Here is a 25081-nt window from a genome sequence, read left to right on the forward strand (position 1 = left end):
ATAGAACCAAAAAGTTTCCATGGAATTTGGCATTACTGTGGACATTGGTGAAATCTGTTTTTTGAGATAGTGATTGTTTCACACACTTAACTGTGAAGGGAAGGTGACTGGTGGGATAACAGTTGAAGGTAGGGAGAAAATAGAATAAATTTTCTTAATGAGAAGAGTATAATTATAAGTTATGAGGAATAGACACAGAGAGATTAAGACAATTAATAAACTAATGGTGATTATAAGATATATAACCAATTAGTATGTAAATGTTTGTGATAGATCTGTGGTATATTACAATAGGTCTAAGTGCCAAAATACATGACAAGTCTCAAGCTTTGCATACCATAAACACTCAAAAATGGTTTGCTGGATTGAATTGAATTGAGTCCCATGGACATGTAAATCATCATCTTCTGTGCTTTGGAATAATTTAGAGTTTAATTATGCATTTGCTTCTGATGAAGGTCATCGGACACTATTTATTGGAGTTCACGTGCCCCTGGGAGGAAGAAAAAGCCATCGACGTCACAGGCATCGTGGTCATAAACACAGAAAGAGAGACAGAGAAAGAGATTCAGGATTAGAGGATGGGAGGGAGTCACCTGCCTTTGGTAAGAATCTGTCTTCTTGTTTTTTCATTAAATTTGCAATGGTAATAATCTTATACTTGCTTAAATCCATAATTAGAAATCATACCTCATACTCATAGAATTGTTTATACTTTACAAAAGACGTTGGTTGGTCTGATGAGAAGTGAGAGAGAAAAACCTTGATCTTTATTTTTCTCAAGTTGTGCTTCGTGAAGGTGGGAGTTAGTTTAGATTTGTGATTGAGGAAATACATATAAGTTGTAAAACTTAGATGTATAAACTCTTGATAATATATACAAATAATAGTCATTGCTCTAAACAGTTAAATCCCCCGGGATGGGAAAATATCTTTATTAAGTTCCCACATACTATTGCTGATGCTGGCCAAATTTCCCTCTAAGGACATGGACATTCTACTATTGTGATTCTTCTTCCTCAGATACAGAATATCAAAATATAGTGATACAGTAGTTGTTAGCAATCTCTGAGTGCTATGAGAGCCTGTGTACATGGCATAACCAAGAACCTGGCTTTCAGTTTCTTGACATTCCCATCTCCTCTGACCCTTTCCTTCCACTACACCTAGCTCAAGTACTCATCCTGCCACTGAGGTCATCACTGCATTCGCTTTGCTTTCTGACCATACATCTCTCCTGCTTGCCTGCCTGTGCAAATGCTTGACCTCTTTTTTCCATTATTTTCTTATCTACTATAGCCTATAATTTTAGTAATGCTTTTGCTAATATTCTAAATATCACAGTTCCCTGTTTTAATTTTATTCATACCTTCACTCCCACTTAATCATACTTGTTGGGGTCCCTCTGTGTTCCTGCTTTCTCTATGCAGCCCCAATGAGCACACTGTGCTGGATGAAATCATTCAAGAGGGCAGAATGTAACTGCTTAAATTCATGATATAATTGACCTTTAACAGCGCCTATTCAGTTCTATTCTATTTCTTTGATTTTTAAATTAACTGTTCAAAATTTTCATCATTCTCCACCATCCCTTTCTTCACTATTATTTAGCAGATGCTTTCTACTTTGGAGCGTCAATACGTCATCAGAACTAACTCATTCAGCTTCTCTCTATTAAGCATATCTATCTGTATATATCTGCAACTTTCTCTTGATGCAGTAAGGGAATTTTCTTTTCAATTATGTTTTATTTCCTGTTCCCTACCATCCGGAGATGTACACAATTTATAATCTAGTTGACCTCTTCCTCTCAACTGGATCATTCTTACCATTTCTTAAACAGGGTTGAGTCTCTGTCATTTTAAACAGTCTCTGATCTCTCTCAAACCCTTGGTACCCCTTTAATCATTCCCCTGTACTCAAATATGAAGTTAGCGGCATATCAAGTTTGGGGTAATTATTTTACTTTTAATATTCCATATATATTTCTTTATTCAATATGTTTTCAGTAAGCATTGCAGAGAAATCTGTAGTCTCTGTTTTTTAATTTTTTTCATTTTTCAAGATGATATCTTTTCAGCCTGAATGCTTATAGACATTTTTCTGGATTCCTTTAATTAAGAAAATTGCTAAGACAGGCCTAGTAATGGGTGTATTAAAATCCTTTCCAATATGCATACACTGATATTTTTCCACTTACATTACATTTTCCTGTTTTATCTGATTCTGTTCCACTTTGTTATCTTCTTTGTAAACATTAATTATCTGCATGTTGGATTAGTGATATCTGTTCTTTGTCTTTTTCCTTTGTGGTTTAAAGTTAGTTTCTCATATTATCCACTTGATTCTCTGCAATATCAGTTCTGCATTTTACTATTTCTATTATTGATTTTGATTTTGTGGTTGCATTTTAGTTTTATTAAAGTTCTTGCTTATCTCATACTATTTTCTTTATATTCTTTCTTTTAAAGATTTTATTTACTTGAGAGTGAGAGCATGAGAGAGAGAGAGAGAGATTGAGAGAATGAGTGGGGGTAGGGGCAGAGGGAGAAGCAGACTCCCCGCTGAGCAGAGAGCGCCATGCAGGACTCAGTCCAGGACCCTGGGATCATTACCTGAGCCAAAAAGGCAGACGCTTAACTGACTGAACAATCCAGGTGCCCCTTTCTTTTATTTCTTCCTGTCCTTTCCTAATTAGTTTTTCTTGTTCTTGACAGAGTCTATTTTTATAGTCTATTGATGATTCCCAGGTATTTCTGGGCATTTTCTTTCATTCCTGAAGCAGATAATTTTCAGAGATATGATCTTCCTTTGGGCCATTGAGATTATTTTTGATTCTCCATTGATTTGTAGTATTTGTACAGTTTCCCCATTATTTTTCTTAGAGACGCACTGCCATCAGTATGCTCCTTGTTTCAATCACTGTGTATAGTTAGAACTTTAAACTTCCCCAGATACCATGTACTTCAGCCAGAGGTAGAATAACTATTGTTGGGACTTCGTAAAGCAAATTCTGTTGGCTATCTTCACCTGCGTGATAAAAGGATGGTTGTCTGAGTCAGTAGACCGAGAGTGGAGGTGTAAAAGTGTCCTTGACACTTGACATTTTCAGGGTGTTTGTTTTTTTTTTCATGAGGTGGAGTCTGGGAATGTAATAAAGAGACAGTTATGTAGATTTTCTCATTCAGTCTTTCATCTACTTACAGTTAGTCCAGACTTCTTCTTAGATTCTGAGAATGTATTACATATTTTGGACTAAACTTTAATGGTTATTTTGAATTTTCATTATTTTCTAGTACTTGAAAAAGTATGTTCACATCACCTTACAAATGCTTAGTAAACAAACATAAATAAACTTGTTCCCTCTGTTTCTTCTTTTTTTCCCTCATAGCTGGATGCAGTGTGTCAATTTTTCAGAACAGTGGTTCTCAACATTGACTATACTTGTGAATTTTAAAAACATGGTGATGGCCAAACCCCATACTAGTCAGACCCTCTGAGGGTGGGGCCTAAACCTGTAAGTTTGTTTGTTTGTTTGTTTTTTTAAGTACCACCAGATAATTCTAACGTGCAGCCAACCTTGAGACCCATTGTTCTAGAAAATTTGCTATATAAAGTGTGGTCTGGGACACCTGGGTGGCTCAGTCAAACATTTGACTCGATCTCAGCCCAGGGTCCTGAGCCCACACTTGGCTCCACATTAGGCATGGAACCTACCTAAAACAATTTAAATAATTAAAAAAAATAGTGCAGTCCATGAGCCAGCATTATTAGCAATCCCATTGGAGCTTGTTAGAAATGCATAATCTCAGGCCCTAGCCCAGACCTTTCGAATCAGACTCTGTACATTAATAATATACTTAGGTAACTTATATATACACTAAAATTTCACAAATGAAGCTCTAGAACATCCCTGTCAAGCCCTATTATACATTAAAATCATCTGAGGAACTTTAAAAAATATTGATCCTTAGGGGCGCATGCATGGCTTGGTCAGTTAAATGTATGGCTCTTGGTTTCAGCTTGGGTCATGATCTCGGGGTCACAGTTGGAGCCCCACGTTGGGCACTGTGCTCAGGGTAGACTCTGCTTGAAATTCTCTCCCTCTCCTTTCCCCCTCCCTCCCACTCTCTCTCTCTCAAATAAATAAATACATAAATACATAAAATCTTTAAAAAATATTTATGTTGGACCCCATCCTCAAAGACTTTCATTAATATTGGTTATTTCCTTGGACGCTGGTATCTTATTTTAAAAAGTATCCCAGGTGATTTAGTATCCAGCTAGGCTCAAGAACCATTGAACCTGAGAAGCTTCTGCCTCTTTATTTGGTGAAAATTGGATATAAGTCAGGTGGCCCAGATTCTCCCTCTGATGCATCGGCTACTATTACTGGATGTCATGAACCATCCTTCCTCCCCAAATGTACAACTCAATGAATGATCATCAGCATGTGTATAACTACCGTCTTGGTAGTTACATTCTACAAATCCCTCTTAGTGCTCCTTTCTAGTCAATATCTACCCCTGCTCCCCAAAAGGATCTCTAGCTTGTCTTGTTACACTGGGTGTTTTGCTAGTTATTGAATTTTATATAAATGAACTCATAGGAGTGTTTGTGTCTTTCTCTATTGTTCAGTACTCTTTTTTGTGGGATTCACCAATGTTTTCAGTTATAGCTTTAGTTTATTCATTTTCATTTTTGTATAATATTCATTTGTTTGTATGTGCTGTGCATTCTACTACTGAAGGACATTTGGATCATTTGCATTTTGAAGCCACTATGATTGATGTTGCTGTGAACATTTTTATGTCTCTTGGGGCATGCATGTAATTCTCACACCTTGAACTTATTGTTGAGTGGTAGGGTATGCATATTTTCAATTTGAGTAGATAATGCCAAATAATTTTCCAAAGTGGAGTACATATTTATACCTCCACCAGAAAAGTATGAGGGCTTATGTCATTTTACACTCTTGTCAGCATTTGGCATTCTCTTAACATTGGCCATTATTGTAAGGTATATAATGCCATGTTGTTTTAATTTACATTTCTTGAATACGAATATGATCAAACAACTTTGTGTATACTCTTTGGCCATTTGAATAGCCTTAAATTTTTAAAAATTAAATTAATAAATTTTGAATTGAAATTGAAAAACTTTTTACTGGATTTTTTTTCCCTTACTGATTTGTAGAGTTTCTTTATATATTAGGACTATACGTCCTTTGTTGCTTTTACATGTTTCATATATCTTCTCACATTTGTGGCTTATCTTTTCACCATTTTAATTATGTCTCTTGAATATTCCAGAAGAGACTACTAAGAGCCTGAGAAATTTATTCCTTCATGTAATTTTATTCATGCTGTTATTTATATCCATTATATATCTTAATAAATACAGAAACAGATCCATATTTTGATCCACCATATTCTTGGCTAGAGTTTGTATTATAATGCTCTATGTTCTCAGTTACCTTCTTAAAAATAAATCCAATATCTATCAACATATATTTTATTTATACCTAGAAGCTTCTTTCTGATCTTGGTAATACTGTAATTCATGATTTATGTCATGCAATTTTAAGGTGCATAAACATGAAAAAAATCATCATTAAGTAACACATTTGAACATTTTTTGTATTAAAATTATAACTTTTTTTAAAGATTTTATTTATTTATTTGACAGACAGAGATCACAAGTAGGCAGAGAGGCAGGCAGAGAGAGAAAAGGAGGCAGGCTCCCTGCTGAGCAGAGAGTGGAATCATGACCTGAGCTGAAGGCAGAGGCTTTAACCCACTGAGCCACCCAGGCACCCCCAAATTTTAACCTCTTTAAGATGCTAAAAGTATATTGGTAGGATAATCATGAAAAGACTTTTGAGAGTGTAACGTAATACCTATAAAATCATCTCTACTTTAAAAAATGAAAAGCCAGGGAATGCCTGGGTGGCTCAGTGGGTTAAAGCCTCTGCCTTCAGCTGGGGTCATGAAACCAGGATCCTGGGATCGAGCCCCGCATCTGGCTCTCTGCTCAGTCAGGGATCCTGCATCCCTTCCTCTCTCTGCCTGCCTCTCTGCCTACTTGTGATCTCTGTCTATCAAATAAATAATCTTAAAAAATGAAAAGCCAGATACCGGAAGTCATAAGTTATTTGAACCACCCCAGAATATCTCTTGTCCTTGAATAGATTATCTTACTTTAATAAATCATTTCTTATACTATTACTGTTACCCAGTGTGTCTTAGAGAATTCTTTTAAATACCTGGTGCCCTATCTCAGACTTTCAAATTCTCTTTATTCATAACTGCCCCTATTTTTTTTATGACTAGTATTTTAAAGGAGTGTAGTGAGTGATCCTCGTGCTTTATGAAGGGAAATACTAATAAGTCTCAAATGTATGGTTCGTGACCACAGCAATTGAGTTTTTGGGGCTGGATGCATGAGATTAATAAAACCCCAGGCTACTGATGCAGAGTAAACTGAAAAAAGTCATTGAAAACAGTGATGAGACAAAATGTTTCAAAAGCAAGAGGAACATAGTACCAACCAGTGTTGAGGCATAGCTGCTCTGGGATGTGGTTGCTGATAAGTGAGTAGTTAGAACAGATGTCATGCAACACGAATTATATCTCCTCACTCTAGGTAGGTTTAATGGAAAGATTTAATTGATTTCTTAGTGTAACTCTGAAATTGCCATTTATGCTATTTTTTAATGGCTATTCAAAGTACTGATTTTTTTTTTTTGGTCCAAAAGAACCACCACAAAAATAACAGGTTAATTAGAAGTCTTTCCTTTGATTCTGATAAGATCTGGTTTTGTAGGTAGTAGATGAGTATCACCCAGATTGTATACTTTCAGGAAAAAGAGTGTACCAGGTTCTTATTTAAGATAAACTGGATTGGAAATGTATATGTTGTGCTATTGATTTTCTTAAGCACATATGATATTTATAGGAATTCATCAGTCTCATTTCAAATAAATATTCATGTTCCATTCAGGAAATTGGCATCTTATTTTGAAGAGGTAGTGAAGCATAGGACTTGGCTATGGACTCAATTCCTGCTGTAAAATTTAGTTCAATAAACTTCCTAAAATATTTTGTAATGAAACCAAACTTCACATGACTAACATTCTAAAAGAGAAATAATGCTTGAAACAAATATGCTATATAAATATAATTTATTTTTCTCTTTCTTTTGAATATATATAATCATATATAAGATATAGGCTGCATATTAGTGTGAGCAATAACATCTAAAAATGAGGCACCCTGTTTTTTAAGACTTTATCTTTTAGAACCATTTTAGGTTTAGAACAAAATTGAGAGGAAGGAATAGCGATTTCTCATGTACCTCCTGCCTCCACATAAGCAGAGCCTCCCCCAGTATCAGCATCGTCCAGCAGAATGGTCTATTTTTTACCAAGGATAGGCCAGTGTGAATGCATCATGATCACCCAGAGTCCATTAGTTTACTTTAGGGCTCATTCTTGGCGTTACAAATTCTGTAGGTTTGGACAAATGTGTAATGGCATATATCATCATTACAATATCATACAGGATATTTTCAATTGCCCTAAAAATCCTCTGTGCTCAGCCTATTCATTCCCCCTCATATCCCTTGCCAAACACTGAACATTTTACTCTTTCCACAGTTTTGCTTTTTCCAGAATGTCATGTAGTTGGAATTATACACTAAGGTAGTCTTTCCAGATTGACTTATTTCACTCAATAATATGCATTTGAGGTTCCTTCATGTCTTTTCCTATCTTGATAGATTATTATTTTTTTTTTTTTGCACTGAATCATATTTCATTGTCTGGATATACTACAGTTTATATACCCATTCACCTACTGAGTAACTTGTTGATTTCTTCCCAGTTTGGGCACTTATGAGTAAAGCTGCTAAAAACATTTGTGTACAGGTTTTGGTCATAAATTTCTAATTTCTTTGAATAAATACTAAGGAGTGTGATTATATGATTATAATATGTTAAAAATTATTTAGTTTTGTAAGAACCCACTTCTAAGAGCTCGTGCCATTTTGCAGTCCCACTAACAATGTATGAGAGTTCCTATTGCTCCACATACGATCATTGCCAGCATTTGATGTGGTTGGTGTTTTGGCCATTTTAATAGATGCATAATGGTATCTTGTTTTAATTTGCACTTCCCTGATGACATACGATGTGGACAGTTTCTTCATATGCTTATTTGCCATCTGTTTGTCTTATTTAGTGACATGTCTATTAAGGTCTTTGGCTCATATTTATTTGTTTATTCATTAATTCATTTATTATATTCTTTATTAAGTTTTTATTTTATTTTACAGCACAGTAAATATTTAGTGTTATGTTAGTTTCAGGTGTACTATGATATATCGATTCAACAATTCTATACAATACCTGATGCTCATTATGACAAGTGTGCTCCTTAATCCCCATCATCTATTTCTCACCCCCCACCCACCACCCCTGTAGTAACCACCAGTTTGTTCTCTATAGTTAAGAGTGTTTCTTGGTTTGGCTCTCTCTCTTTTTTTTCCCCCCTTTGCTCATTTGTTTTGTTTCTTGAATTCCACATATGAGTGAAATATATATATCCCTTCCTCATCCCTCTATCTATCATTGGATACTTGAGATGCTTCCATAATTTGGTATTGTAAATAATGCTGCTATAAACATAAGGGTGCATGTATCCATTTGAATTATTGTTTTTGTATTTTTTGAGTAAATACCCAGTAGTGCAATTTCTGGATCATAAGTAGTTCTATTTTTAACTTTTTGAGGAAACTCCATACTGTTTTCCACAGTGGCTATAGCAGTTTGCTTTCCCATTAATGGTGCAAGAAGTTTCCTTTTTCTCCACATCCTCGCCAACACCTGTTGTTTCTTGTATTTTTTATTAGCCATTTCGATAGGTGTGAGGGGATATCTCATTATAGTTTTGATTGGCATTCTTGTGATGATGAGTGATGTTGCATATCTTTTCATGTGTCTGTTCACCATCTGAAAGTCTTCTTCAGAGAAGTGTGTGTTTGTGTCTTCTGTCTTTGGCCCATTTTTAAAAATGAGCTGGTTTTTTTTTCTGATTGTTGGATTTTAAATGTTCTTTGTATATTTTGGATCATAGCCCTTTATCAGTTATGTCTTCTGCAAATATTTTTTCCTAATCTATAACTTATCTTTTTATTCTCTAGACATTATTTTTTACACAGCAGAAATTTTTAATTTAATTTTTAAATTATTGCCTAAGAAATTTTTAATTTTAATGAATTCCAGCTTATCAACCTTTATTACATGGATAGTGTCTTTGATGTTGTATTTATTTATTTATTTTTTATTTTTTAAAATTTTTAATTTATTTCTTATTTTTTTATAAACATATAATGTATTTTTATCCCCAGGGGTACAGTCTGTGAATCGCCAGGTTTACACACTTCACAGCACTCTCCATAGCACATACTCTCCCCAATGTCCATAACCCCACTCCCCCTCTCCCAACGCCCCTTCCCCCCAGTAACCCTCAGTCTGTTTTGTGAGATTAAGAGTCACTTATGGTTTGTCTCCCTCCCAATCCCATCTTGTTTCATTTCTTCTTCTCCTATCCCCCTAGCCCCCCATGTTGCATCTCCACTTCCTCATATCAGGGAGATCATATGATCGTTGTCTTTCTCTGATTGACTTATTTCACTAAGCATGATACCCTCTAGTTCCATCCACGTCATTGCAAATGGCAAGATTTCATTTCTTTTGATGGCTGCATAGTATTCCATTGTGTATATATACCACATCTTCTTTATCCATTCATTTGATGTTGTATTTAAAAAGACATCACTTTGTGCAGCCACTTTGGAAAACAGTGTGGGGATTCCTTAAGAAATTAAAAATAGAGCTTCTCTATCACCCTGCAATTGCACTACTGGGTATTTACCCCAAAGATACTGATGTAGTGAAAAGAAGGGCCATCTGTACCCCAATGTTCATAGCAGCAATGGCCACAGTCGCCAAACTGTGGAAAGAACCAAGATCCTCTTCCATGAACAAATGGATAAAGAAGATATAGTCCATATATACAATGGAGTATTATGCCTCCATCAGAAAGGACGAATACCCAACTTTGTATCAACATGGGTGGGACTGGAAGAGATTATGCTGAGTGAAATAAGTCAAGCAGAGAGAGTCAATTATCATATGTGGAACATAAGGAATAACACGGAGGACATTGGAAGTTGGAGAGGAGAAGTGAGTTGGGGGAAATTGGAGGGGGAAATAAACCATGAGAGACTGTGGACTCTGAGAAACAAACTGAGGGTTTTGGAAGGGAGGAGGGTGGGGGGTTAGGTGGAACCTGGTAGTGGTACTAAAGAGGGCATGTATTGCATGGAGCACTGGGTGCAGTGCATAAACAATGAATCTTGGAACACTGAAAAAATAAAAAGGAAAAAAGAAATAAAAGGTCACCATCTTGCTGAATATCATGTTTTTTCTTATGTTAACTTTTAGGAATTTTACAGATTTTTGTTTTGCATTTAGGAATATGACCCATTTTCGGATAATTTTTATGAAGGACAGAACGTCCCTATCTAGATTCATTTTTTTTTACATTTGCATGTCCAACTGTTCCAGCACCATTTGTTGAAAAGACTATCTTTGTTCCATTGTATTGCCTTTGCTTCTTTGTCAGAGATTAGTTGACTATATTTATGGGGCTTATTTCTGGGCTCTCTATTCTGTTCTGTTGCTCTATTTGTCTATTCTTTTGCCAACATCACACTGTCTGGAGTACTGTCACTTTACAGTTAATATTGAAGTCGGGTAGTATCAGTCCTCTAACTGTTCTTCTTTTTCAATATTATGTTGGCTAGTCTGGATCATTTGTCTTTCCATATAAACTGTAGAATAAGTTTGTTGATATTCATAAAATAACTTTCTGGGATTTTAATTGGATTGTATTGAATCCCAGTCACATTGGGAAGAACTGATATCTTGACAATATTGAGTCCTTCTATCTATGAACATGGATGTATTATTTTTTAGGCTCTTTCATTAATTGCACTGCATTTTAAGATTAATACCAGTGTCCTTTCAACTAGGTTATTGTAAGATATAGAAGAGATAGTGTATGAAAATAACTGACCCATAGAAGATATTAATAAAAATTTCTTTTTTCTTTTTTCTTTTTATAATCTCACCATAGTCAACTACTATTTCAATAAAATAGAGTTTAAAGGTTAATGATTCATTTATGAATACAAAAGAATTTATGATCATTTGTAAGGTTCTTATAACTGTAACATTGAATGAGCACTCCTTGAGGGATTTAATCTAACTATTAGAACGATTTCTGTTTTATATGATCTCTTTGTATTTATTCATTGGGTCTAATTGTTATTCTGCTCCTGAATGAAAACACCCGAAGGCTCCCCAGCTTTTCTGGTCACTTTTAGGTAACTCACAGTTCTCTAATCAGTAATTAAAATATTTAGACTCATGTAATAGTGAAAGTTTGAATTTGGCTTTAACTGTAAGGCTTTTCTCCATTCCCTCGCCCAGGCCTGCTGCAGCTGAGGAAAGAGGATGTAGTTGCTCCCTTTTTTTTTTCTCCCACCTTGAACTTCTCCTTTTTCCAGATGCTACATCATTGTCCTAACTCTGATTTCTGATCCCTTCAGATCTGGAGCATAGGAAATGAAAAAGGGGTGGGGAACGAAAGTTTTGATTTAACTAGTACTGTCGCAAGCTGAGATCACTCTCTCTAGGCTTAATAAGAATTTGAATTTACTCATTCTCCTGCACTCTCTTCTGCCTTATTGTTTATTCCTCCTCATCCCCTAAACATTCAGCTATAGTGACATATTTTCTCTGATGAAGTCTTGTCTATGCTGCATGGCAGCCTTTTGGGACAGAATCAAAGAGAAGCCCACATTCCACATTCTCTCTCCCTCTGGTTCTCTGTCTCTATCTCATGTGGCCCATATATGATTTACAGAAAATACACATACTCTCACTGCCTTGATAAATACTAGAAGAGTATGTTATCTAAGGCAACAATCTCAATGATTAGCAGTGGGGCCGACGTTGTGTTTCTCAGGCAGAAATCCTACCCAAGTCCATTCCAGGAGGGCATATCAAGCCCTTCTGATGCTCTTGGAGCTCTACTTGCTTGACGTGAGGGAGGGGCAGACATCCCTCTTCCCTGCCTTTATAGGAGAGCAAGGAGACTTGGGACTCACATTATAGCTTCCTCTGAAAAAATCCTCTCCAAAATGTGTCTACAGTTTTCCACTTATGACTCTTTGATAGCCTTCGTTTGGGTGAGGAGTTAGATAACTAGATTTTCAGGAACAGGATTTGTAAATTCTGTATGTAGTCTTATGTCCATTTTGGAGAGAAATATGTATTAGTTCTTGGTGCTTCTGCTGAAATATTTAATTAATCTGTTACCTTATAACAGAATGAGCTAATTAGCATTAGTAACAATAAATATATTATTTAAATTATGTAAATGAGTTAAATGTAGGACTCTAAAGGAACAGACTATATAGCTCCAAAAAATAGGAGCAAAATTTTAAAGTTCAAATGAAGTTGGAAGATAATTGATTTGTAGAGACTGAAGACATGAATTTGAAACAGAACCATCAAAATAATCATTATTTAACAATTTCATATGATAGATTATCTGAATATTGATTTACCTAAAGTACAACAAGGATAAAGAAGAAGAAACAAGGATACAGTAATTCAGAAATGCATAATGATAAACATTTCATATTGTGAATCTGCCCCCTTCAGCTAAATGTCATGGTGCAAGAGGCTTCCTGTCTTCATGACAGTAAGATCACGTATGTAAATGCAAATTTCCCAGTTCATTTCTGTCTTTGTACTTGTTATGAAAAATCTATTTCTCAACATAATTGTTGGCTCTTCTCCAGAAAGGGCCTAAAAAATAGAGAACTTTGGAACAGAGCTGACAGGAGAATATTTTCATTCATTGTTAGGAAAAATGTACTTAAGAACCTGGTATTAATATGTAATTATAACAATATAAGCAACAAAGTTAATAATGAAAAGATGAAACTTTGCTAGGGAATTTGCTTATTTGCAATTACAATTCTATTAGGGGTTTTCTTCCGGTAGGTTGATTTTCTTAACTAACCATTTATGAAAATATTGTCTATATTCCATATGGAAACAGCTTATTTATTTCTTTCTGATTGTAAAATAATACATATTCTCTGGACTTCCGGTGCTATTGAACATTAGACTAGCCAAATCCTGTAGTTCTTACTCAGTTCTATCATTGAGTCTATGGCATCTGATTAGCTTCTTGTCCTTTTGAAATTCTTTCCAAACATGGCTCCTGATATTCTGCTGTCTCCATTAGCTCTACAATCTATAAGGACAGAGATTTTTTTCCTGTTTACATCAGTCTAATTCACTGCCTAGAATCGTACCTGGCCTATGAAGGTACTCATTAAATATTTAATGTATCGATCCTTTTATATATCTGTCTATTCCTTTTCTGATTCTTTTGTTAACTCCTCTTCCTTCTCCCAAATCTTAAAGCTGATTATTTCCCCAATGTTGAGTCTTTTTCTCTCCCTACTTCTTCATTTTTGAGCCCTCATGCATTGTAATCATATGACTTCTCTAAATGCCACTCATGTCTCTATCACTGACCCTGTCATCTTTTCCAGAGTGAAATCTCCAGCTTCCCTGTGACTATCTTTATACGTTTGTCCCAAAGTCACCTCAAATTTAGCATATCTAAAAGTTGTCTTTTGAGCTCTCAGTCTGTAATAGTGGCTCTCATTCTGACAACCCTTTTCTTTCTCCAGTTTTTTTTCTTTTTTTTCTTTTTCTTTTTTCTTAGAAATACCTGACATACATCACTGTGTAGGTTTAAGGAGTACAGCATGATGGTTTGATTTACATATATTGTGAAATGATGACCACAAAAGGTTAGTCAACATCCATCCTCCATTATCTCATATAGATACAATAAAAAGAAAAGAGGGAAAAAATTCTCCTTGTGATAAGACCTCATAAGAGGTACTCTGCTAACAGCTTTCCTATATATCATAGAGCAGTGTCAGCTGTGGTCATCACATTACCTGCCTGGTACTTACTCATCTTATAACTGGAAATTTATACCTTTCAACCACCTTCCCATTCTCACAGCCCCCCACCCACTGCCCCTGGTAACCACAAATCTCTCTTTTTCTATGAGTTTGGTGGGGGCTCTTTAGTGTGTGTGTGTATTTGTTTCTTTGTTTTGATTCCATGGATAAGTGAGATCATATAGTATTTCTTTTTCTCTGTCTGACTTACTTCACTTAGCATAAGGCTTTCAAGTTCCATCCATGTTACAACTCTATTTTAATCAATGGCACTATTATTTTCTCATTCTCCCTACTTCAAATTTTAAATCTACTTTGGCAGGCCTATATTTTCATTTTAACCATCACCAGTACCACTGGCATTAGCATCAATCATCATCAGTAATATTTATATAATGCTTTGTAATCTGAAAAGTATTTTTGCATCCATAACTTTCTGTCTTGGAACTTGTTCCTACCTTTTTCCAAGAGACTAATTTTTGACTATTTAAAATATTTGATTTACTATTGTGCAATAAATTTAAAATTACAATCAAGTTAACTGTAACAAGGAGAAGTACAGAGTGCTGTGAATTGGGATAACAGATGCCTAACTTAATTGTTTGCATATGAATGTGCTTATATGTGTGTTTGTGTGTATATTTTGCAAGGCTGATTGGATAGGCTTGCTGAAGTGTATTACATTGAAGTAGATGCTGAAAGATATACAGGAGAGCTAGAGGAAACAGTACATACAGTGACCCTGACATGGAAAGGAACATGGTATTTTTAAGAACCTGTAAGAAAGCTAATGATCCCTGAATGGAATAACAAGGGAAAGAGTGGCAGAAGATAAGGCTAATGACTTAGGGAGGGTCTAGAGCCTCACTGCAAACATGCATTTACACAGAAAGTGTGATGCTATAGTATATTTTATATTAATTGTATGTTTTTCACTTTTGACTTCTGAAATCCTCTCATTTGTGACTATGATAACATAATCTTTTAAATAACTGATTCATTGATTTATTTTCACAAAATATTTAATATTATAGAATTCCATAATCACTATATGTTTGCTACTGATTTACTCATTCTTTCATGTTTTATTTATTTATTTATCTATTTAAAAACGATTCTATTTATTTAGTTGACAGGGAGAGGGAGAAAGAACACAAGAGCAGGGAGAAGCACAGAAGGAGAGGGACAAGCAGACTCCCTGCTGAGCAGGGAGCCTGACACTGGGTTTGATCCCAGGACCCTGGCATCATGACTTAAGCCAAAGACCGACGCTTAACCAACTGAGTCACCCAAGCACCCCTCTTCTGTGTTTTAAATATTTGAGAATACCAAATGTTTAGTTGGAATAACATTGAATATATGAGTTTTTCACTATTGAGCCTTTCCATTAGTATACATTCATTCATTTATTTAGGTCTACTTTGATATTGTTTAAGAAAGTTTTATAATCTTCATCACAAATGTATTGTATAGTTTAAAAAATTTATTCCTAGATGGCCTTATAGTTTTGCTTCTAAAATAAATGGATTTTTTTTTTGCTACTAGGTTGTAAAATAACTTTTACTATATTATAAGGGTAGAATCGATTTTGTATTTTGTGTCCAGCTACCTAGTAAAGATTTCTAGGTAAACAATCAGATAATCTTTTAAAAAATATAAACCAAAGAAGAACTAATGAAGACAAAATCCCCAGGCATCCTTTTTTTTTTTTTAAAAATTCTCAAAAAGTGAATTAAAGAATGGACAAATAAATTTGGGGATATTTAGAGTTGGGGATAATTGGAAAGAAGATGAAGTTATAGTTACTGGAATGGAACATACTTGCTGAAGTGAATGGAGGTGACTTTAATGATCTTTCAGAACTTTCCCTGGAGTATTCCTCATAAAGGAAAATACCTTGATGTGGCTCTCAAGTTGTGACAAGTGCCTTAAATCTAATTGACTGCTGGCTTGCTTTCCTCTGCTAGGTGACTCATATCACCAATGCTTTTAATCTTAAAAAGTTTATCAGAAATGCAGGATGTCCTCAGTGCCTTCATCTTCAACACACACACACACACACAACCTAGTAACACCTTTGGATGTCTTCTGTACCCTCTTTTCTGTAGTCATCAGACGTGGAATGAGTGAATACCACCTTGTGGGTAGTATGGGCAAGTAGGTCAGATTGGACTAACTGTCATTGAGTAGTCCTTCTAAAAACAGGGACCCAGTTATCCTAACTGAACTGGAAACTGTAAGGCTAATCAGCTGGACTGGAAGCCTTGTAGGAAACACAGTCAATCTATGTCCCCAAATTATACAGGTCCCCACTTTAGAGCCCCCCAAATTGTGAACAACATGTTCTTTTCAGGAACATCATGCACACTCTTGAGATTGTGTGTCTTGTGTCCAAATCACACATTATTTTGCTCCCCTACCAAGAACATACTGACTTGTGGCATAGTCATGGTCATATGAAGTCTTTGAATGTTTAAGCAAATACCGACAGTAGATGATATAGCATGCAGGTGACTTGGGGTTTGGTTTCCATTTATATAGCATTTTGGAAAAGGCAAAACTATAGCAGTGGAGACCAGATTAGTGGTTGTCAGGGCTTGGGGAAGGGGCAAAGGTGTGACTATAAAAAAGCATTACAAGGGAGATCATGGTGAATTACATTATAATTTTAGTATAAGTGAATTTTATCATAGTCTGTTCTGAATATTACCATAAAGCACAAGATAGATGATGAGAAAAAAATGTGTATGTATATAAGGGAGATACAGAAATAGTTTCTATGATGAGTGTTATAAATAATCAAAAAATAATGGTAAGATTTAATATTATTTCTGATAATCTATACATCCTATATTTACATTTTGTATAATTATCTCCCAAATTATACTAGACTTCATGTAATGCTAAATTTAGTTCAATTTTTTTTTCTCTGAATTTAGTTTTAATTTCCCAAGTCTACTCTGGATGATTGTCACATTGGGGGGCAGGGAGGTGTGAGTTTGGAGTGGTGTTGAAGTTGGTGATGAGGAAATTTTAAGGTTGAAGTCATAGTAATGCATGTTCACGTCTCTCACTTTCTGTAGACACCCCATCACAGCGAGTACAGTTTATTCTTGGAACTGAGGATGATGATGAAGAACACATTCCTCATGACCTTTTCACAGAACTGGATGAGATTTGCTGGCGTGAAGGTGAGGATGCTGAATGGCGAGAAACAGCCAGGTGAGGATTTTTGTTGAAGGGTGAAGATAAAATAAACAATGTTCATGTTATTGGAAAAGAGATTTGTAAAGCCACGATTTTGTAATCATCCATGAGCTTTGATTTCTGAAATTGCTCATCTGGCCTGGGCATATCCTATAATGGGATATGGGTCAGAATGAAATCTGAAGGCAGCAATTATAGTAAATAGTGATGCAGAGCCAGCAACAGCTGCAGGCTGAAAGATAAACAGTAGCATAATTTGTGTGTCATCAGGAAAACAATAGGAATCTAAAAGTAATTTATTTCTATCTTCTCAACTGTTGGCCTATGCCCAAACTAGTGATATTATATGATAATCTGAGTGTGGGGCTTTTTTAAAGAAAGGAAAAACATTATAAGAGGCTTTAGGTATAGTCCTGGATTCATTTGTGAACTATGTGGTGAGGGTAAAAATATGTTGTAGTGTGTTTCTAGGATATATATACATCTAAACATAGTGTTTTTTTCAAAATAACTTTTCAAAAATTGCTTTTCAAAAATTACTTTTCTGTCAACTGTAATTAATATTTCTATACTGCCATGTAATTGATGAATTGCTGTAAAAGAATAATAAGCTAAATTTTACATTCACTTTTCATTCATTCAATCTTGCTTTTTTTGCTCATTTATTCAACAAACAATTATGGAATATCTATAATGTGCCAGGTATAAGGGATAGAGAACAACCAAAATCTTAGACTTGACTTTAACAATCTCACAGTTTAATGAGGGATTCAGACAAGTAAACAAAGTTGTAAATACTGTTTAATGAATGCTGTGACACAGTTGTGCACAATGAACTGTGGTCATACCAAGTGTTGTCCTTTAACCACTGCTTCCCAAATTTTAATATGAATATAAATCACCTGGGGTCTTGCTGAAAAGTAGACTCTGTATGCCTCAGGCATGGAATCTCAGATCCTGCATTTCTAATAACCTTTCAGCTGATGCCACTCCAATGTTTTTGGTTTGAGGATCACATTTTATGCAGCAAGGATCTAAACCACAAGGGTGAAGGAGAAGGGATCAAGATAGCTTTCCTAGAGGAGGTGATTCCTGAGCTGGCTCTTGAAGGGTGAGTTGGTCTTAGCTAGGAAGAAAGGTGAAGGGGCGTTATTTTTTTTTCCCCCATTTTATTTATTTTTTTCAGCATAACAGTATTCATTGTTTTTGCACAACAGCCAGTGCTCCATGCAAAACGTGCCCTCCCTATTACCCACCACCTGTTCCCCCAACCTCCCACCCCTGACCCTTCAAAACCCTCAGGTTGTTTTTCAGAGTCCATAGTCTCTTATGGTTCGCCTCCCCTCCCCAATGGATTGGGAGAGGGGGAAGGGGCGTTATTCTAGGTAGAGGAGGTGGGATATGCTTGAACATGTCCATTGACACAGGTTTGATTGCTTTGTTAGGTTATCCCTTCCATAGTCACACAGCTTTCAGTGTTCGAAATTCTTTCTGTTGGCCATATTTTTTCAGTGGCCCAGGGATTGAACAGTCCTATGAAGGCCACTGTACATGCTGGATCATATTAAATTTCTGGTTGCATTTAATTATTGCCTTAACTCTACCCAGAGTTAGTGTGAAATTAAATGTTCAGTCATGATATTATAAATAATATAAAAGAGCCTCTTTTTTTTTTAAGATTTTATTTATTTATTACAGAGATGGAGAGAGAACACAAGTAGGCAGAGCAGCAGGCAGAGGGAGAAGGAGAAGCAGGCTCCCCCACTGAGCAGGGACCCTGATGTGGGGCTTGATCCCAGGACCTGGCGATCATGACCTGAGCTGAAGGCAGCCGCTTAACCGACTGAGCCACCCAGGGGCCCCAATAACTTATTTAGCCTCTTGATAAGGTTCTAGTTTGTTTTACATGTTTGCTACAAACATTGCTGCTATTTACCAATGAGAGCAGGCTTTTATATTTTTATAGATATTTGCAAAATCATCTTTATAAAGTGTTTCAGTAATTCATAATTCTATGAACAGTGTATGAGAGTGTTTATTTTCCTCAAACCCTTGCAAGACTAAATCATCAAAATTTTACATTTTTTACTAATTTTTAAAAAAAGATTTTATTTATTTATTTGACAGAGATCACAAGTAGGCAGAGAGAGAGAGAGAGAGGAGGAAGCAGACTCCCCACTAAGCAGAAAGCCCGATGCAGGCCTCGATCCCAGTATGCTGGGATCATGACCTGAGCCGAAGGCAGAGGCTTTAACCCATTGAGCCACCCAATTTTTTGCTAATTTTATAGATGAAAAATAAATCTTATTTTTAAAAATTATTGGTAATATTGAACATCTTTCCAAAAATATGCTTTAATTTTTTTCCTGTGAACTAAGTGTTCCTTTCCTTTACCTATTTTATATCAAATTATTTTCTAGATTTGCCTTTTTTAATGTTTTAAATTAGTGGTATGTTGTTCTGTCTGAATTCCCCTTTTTAGTGAATAAAAAATCATGTTAGTTAATCATTTATTTTCTAAAGTTTTCTATTATAATACATTAAATATAGAACCAATTTTGAAGTAGTTTTTATATGACTTGGTAGATTTTAACTATCTATTCTGTTTTTTTTTTCCTCCTAACTGCTTCAAAACTAAGTGCTTTGGACTTTTTCATGTGTATAATCTGAATCTCATCTTTTTTATTTGGTGACAGAAGAACAATGTATGAAAATCTTCACCGATTAGCATTATGACTTTTGCCCTCTCATAACTAAAGAATTATTGATAAGGAATTTAAAGTGCAAACCTCCCTGTTTAAGGCTGGAAGCATCTCTCCTCAGCTGGTTAGAAGAAATACTAGGTATTCCTGGATGGCCTGAAGAAAGGCTATCTGTTGGGTAGGATGACTATGAAGCTGTGGTTAGTTTGAGTCTCTTTATTGCTGAAAGGTACTTTTTGGAAGCATTTCTTTTATATTCCTTTCTTCACTGTCATCCTACATGATAGAACTGAGAAGTACAATTGGAATGTGTATTTGTCAGGAGTAACTCCTTTATTATTAAAATGGCTGGTGATTTTTCATCTTCCAGATCAAATAGTGATCTGTTCCTCTTTTTTTTTTTTAAGATTTTATTTATTTATTTGACAGAGATCACAAGTAGGCAGAGAGGCCGGCAGAGAGAGAGGGGGGAAGCAGGCTCCCCACTGAGTAGAGAGCCCGATGCGGGGCTTGATCCCAGGACCCTGAGATCATGACCTGAGCCGAAGGCAGAGGCTTAACCCACTGAGCCACCCAGGCGCCCCAGTGATCTGTTCCTCTTAAGCAGTAACTTCTTGTGACTTCCACTCTCCTGAAGCTCTATTATGGCAGAACAAGACTAGAATCTACTGCTTTCACTTTATCATAGTTGAACAGGTAGGATTTTATCATGCTTTCATGGATTAACCTGAACAACATGTTTATCCTAAACCACCAAAATGTATTCCCTTTCATTTATACAGAAGAGTTGATGCAGTTAATTATTAGTATTCTCTAATGTTATTAAATAGAACCTGTGTTCTTAGCCATGCTTCTGGAACCCTATGCGTGGTACAGCTAATTGAGGTTCAAGGAGACATCTGATGAGCAGTCAAAATAGTAACAGACTCGAAGAGGAGGGTGGATGAATTTTGGCTGAGACACAGTACGTCAGGGAAGAACAGAGTGTATTTATTGAGGACTTAGAAATGTAATGAGTTTTAAAGTGGCAGAAGTAATTTTATTCTAGTTGCCCTAGTTCATCTAGAAAGACTAATTTTAGTTAATTTAGGGCTCCATCTGATTTTCCAAATGCAATTTCATTCTAATAAATCATTAGCATAACTAGTTGAAGTACTTCTTTCTTTTGATTAGTATTCCAGGGGAGATTAATAATTTTCTACCCTAATGGTAGAAATAAAAAGGATATTTTATCAGCACATTGCACCTGTCACATATCACATCTTGAATAATTCATGCCCACTGTTGTTGCCAAGTAAAACTTAAGCAAAGTTTTAGATTTTGAAGCTAAATTTTTGAATCATAATTATTTAATAAATGTTTCTGAAAGCCAGCTGTTCACTTTTTAAAACCCTAAAAGAAGCCATATGACAAGGGCTAATGAAATCAACACAATTACAATGTCCTGCTTATAAATAACATATAATGTTATTAATAGAAAAGCACGCAAAGATACCACAGCTGTGCAGTTACGAAGACAACATGTTTGACTCACTGTGGTTGCCCTTTAAAAGTGCTACCCACAAATGAGCTCAGAAGAGGCAAAGCAGGGGGTAGCAGTTGGCCTCTGATACATACAAAGTAGTGTCAAAAAAGATTATTGCATCAAAACAATTTTATTGATGCTCTGAAGGCATTTGGTATTCAAAATTAGGAAAGATTTAAGTCGTCATTGAGATTTTTCCAGGAGATGTGAGATGTGAAGATAGTATGTATTAAGAACAGCTAGGGCACTTGGGTAGCTCAGTGGGTTAAGCACCAGATTTTGGCTTAGGTCATAATCTCAGGGATAGAGCCCTGTGTCTGGCTCCCCTCTCAGCATGGAGTCGTCTTGGCTCTCTGCCCCGCCCCCACCTCCTCCTCAAGGCTGCATGGGCGTGCGAGCCTGCTCGTGCTCTCTCTCTCTCTCAAATAAATAAGAAAAATCTTTAAAAAAATCTCTTTAAGGACAGCTAATGTTTCTAGGTTTGGATGTATTTCACTTCTCCTTTCCCCTTAAAATAGGCACTTTATGATTACATATGTTATTGTCTGCCCCCACCTTAACCATGTCCCTCCTCCCTCATCTGTAGCCGCAACTCTTTTCTCTTAAGAATCCGTAACTTGGTCCAAGGCTATAATTTTGGATAATATTTTTACTTTCTATTTGGGTAGAACCAGAGAATAAAAAATCCTAGAAAAGTTAAAAGGAATTAGTAGGAATAGAATAAACAGAAGGAGTTAATTTCTAAGGAGAACATCTATTTCTAATTTGCAGAAGAATTTTATTTTGTAGGTTTTTAATATGAATATTGCAGAAGAGATTATCATCTCTTAATCGTCAAGGAATTCATGAAACACCTATTTTATTTCATGCTTTTTTGCTCTTTAGTAGAAAGAGATTCCAATGTGTTAATCATGGATGAAAATGGATCCAGACACACTGTAAGAAAATCGAATAATCTCAGAGTTTAAATCTGCCCCTCCCTCCTGAAAATGTCATACAATTGGCCTGCAGTTTTGATTTTTTTCATTGTTCATTACGTCTCATTCATGCCTGTGAGACTCTTGCTTGCTGTTCAAACAAATATCAGCTGAGTTTATTTGAAAACTGGAATAAATTGCAGCACTTTAGGTCATTAACTGCAATCAAGCATTTTGCAACTGACTGTCTATTCAATGACTACAAATCTTTAAGCAGGATTTGGTGTGTTCCCAGACCTCTTAATTTCTATCTTTGAAACATGAAATGTAATAAGAAGCAGAAAAGAGAGATACACTTATGTATTTGTGTGTGTGTCTGTGTGTGTGTGTGTAGAGAGAGAGAGAATATGTGTAAAGGATATATATATGTGTGTGTGTGTGTGTATGTATATATATACATATATATAATTTTTAATATAGTCTTTTAAAAATAATTATTTAAACAGCTTTTATCACTTTTGGCATAATTCTGAGTTGGCCTAAAACATGAATCTTGAAATGTTTAGAAACTTGATATTTGTAACTTGTGGGTTTCTTTTTATGGAAAATATCTTATGCTTCTTCCTATAATATTCATAAAATCTATGGCTAAATCAAACTAGCATCCAAATATTTGGTTATCTTAACTACTAAACTGGAATTCCTGGAGATTCCATTCTTCTTTTCTAAAGGACCAAGCCTCCAATCTGAAGGACATTATACCAAAAGCAGAAAGATACCTTTAGATTTGTTTTTAAAATTTCTTTTCAGAGACACACATAGATCAATGGAATAGAATAGAGAACTGAGAAAGACCAACCCAAGTATAGCTGCTTGATTTTTGACAAAGAGTAAAAGCTATTTAGTGGAAAAAGAATTGTCTTTTCATCAATGGTACTAGAATAGTTAGAGATCTATAGCTAAAAAATACCCTGTAGTGTATACAAAATTAATTCAAAATAAATCATAAATCTAAATGTAAAATGTAAAGCTATACAAATTTGAGAGAAAAATATAGGCAAAAATCCTAGGAGGACATAGAACCTACATGATGAATTTTTAGACATGATATCAAAAGCACAAACCACAAAAGGAAATATTCATAAATTGGATGTCACCAAAATTAAAACCTTTGTTCTGTGAAAGATCCTGTTAAGACGATAAGAGCAAGTTAATAGACAAGGAGAAAATATTTACAAATCATGTATCTGACAAGAATATTATATATAAAAAATGCAAAGAACTCCCAAATTTCAACAATATGAAAATAAATCAATTAGAAAAATGAGGAAAAGCATAGTCTGGAAATAACACACATAATTTCTGTTCACAATTTCTTGTCCAGAACTAGTCAATAATCATATGGTCTCACCCAGTCAAAAGGGAGCCAGGAAGTGGTTATTCTTTACTAGGTAGAGAGGGACAACTAGTTGATGAACAGTACTAAGGACCATCACATGCTTTGTGAAGTATTATGGCCCTATCAAGGCCTGAAAATCATTAAGAATCACTAATATGAAAAATTCCCAACTGTATACACAAAAAAATTCTATAAAATTGGCAGCATTGAAGAAATACTGTCAGTGATTTGGGGCTTAAATTTAAGTTTTTTCAACCTTCAAGTCTCTTATAAACTTATGATAGGTATGGGTATTCCCTGTCCATCAACTGTTGGCAGGCATGGTTATTCTTCTTGTTGGTTTCCTTTCCATTTTCTGACAACTTTTTGCTTCCTGAAGAGTGAGGATGGATATATAGCTTTCTTTATCTTTCTTGGAACTTTGCACATTAATCATTCTGATTAAACCTTTTGGTTAGTTATTTTTGGCTGATCCACTGATTCCCTAATTAGTTACTGTTGGAGTTAGATCATTTGATTGCTTAAAACAATAATATAATAATTTATAGAGAATTTGAGTGGTATTGTATAGAGAGATGAAGTTAGAACAAAAATGACTAAGGAGAGGTGAAACGAGGAAAATGATGGAGGGAAAGGGAGAAAAAGCAATTTAGGCTTTATTTAGGGTTCATTAAAAATGGCAGAATTAAGCTGGTCATCTATTAGGATTAGAGAACAAGTCCCTAAAAAATGAGATTTAGTGCTTGCGTAAGACAGTGGAATCACTGGTTTCTCTTTATTCCTTCCATTTATCTCTGTTAAACAAACTCAGATATTATTCATTTCACTCTAAGACGGCAGTGGTCTCTGATTTGGCATCTTGACGCCAAGGTTCTTCTGTTCTCAATCTGGGCAGGAAGGCCCAGGGATTGGAGGCTAAGCTCCATTCTCATAGGTTTCTGTAGTCCCTAGGAAATGACTGCAATCATTAGATTTCATCCAAGCAGGCCTAATGTGTATTTTTCTTGTAAAATATGTCCCAAATTATACTAGCACCCCTAAAAATCAAGTGCAAAATTTATTGAGACTCAAATATTCCATTTTAAGACCTCCTACTGAAGAAAAATGAGTATTCTTCCATTTTCTTTTGCATCTTTTTCAATTGCCATTTTCCTTCTATGAAGTACATTCTGTTAATTCCACAGCAGATTCACTGTGACTACTGAAT

At 35.4% G+C, this 25081-nt stretch overlaps 1 protein-coding gene across 6 annotated transcripts in view; it reads left to right on the forward strand.

Moving 5' to 3' along the window:
- The window catches only part of SLC4A10 (solute carrier family 4 member 10), a 301713-nt gene that overhangs the window by 138991 nt on the left and 137641 nt on the right, over positions 1-25081 (forward strand). For all 6 annotated transcript variants that reach the window (XM_046019396.1, XM_046019394.1, XM_046019392.1 and 3 more), the window contains exons 3-4: positions 459-605; positions 17208-17346. In XM_046019396.1, coding sequence (XP_045875352.1) covers positions 459-605; positions 17208-17346 — 286 coding nt within the window. The remainder of the gene's footprint in view (positions 1-458; positions 606-17207; positions 17347-25081) is intronic.

Source organism: Meles meles, chromosome 9, assembly GCF_922984935.1.
Source record: "Meles meles chromosome 9, mMelMel3.1 paternal haplotype, whole genome shotgun sequence".
Taxonomy (NCBI): Eukaryota; Metazoa; Chordata; class Mammalia; order Carnivora; family Mustelidae; genus Meles; species Meles meles.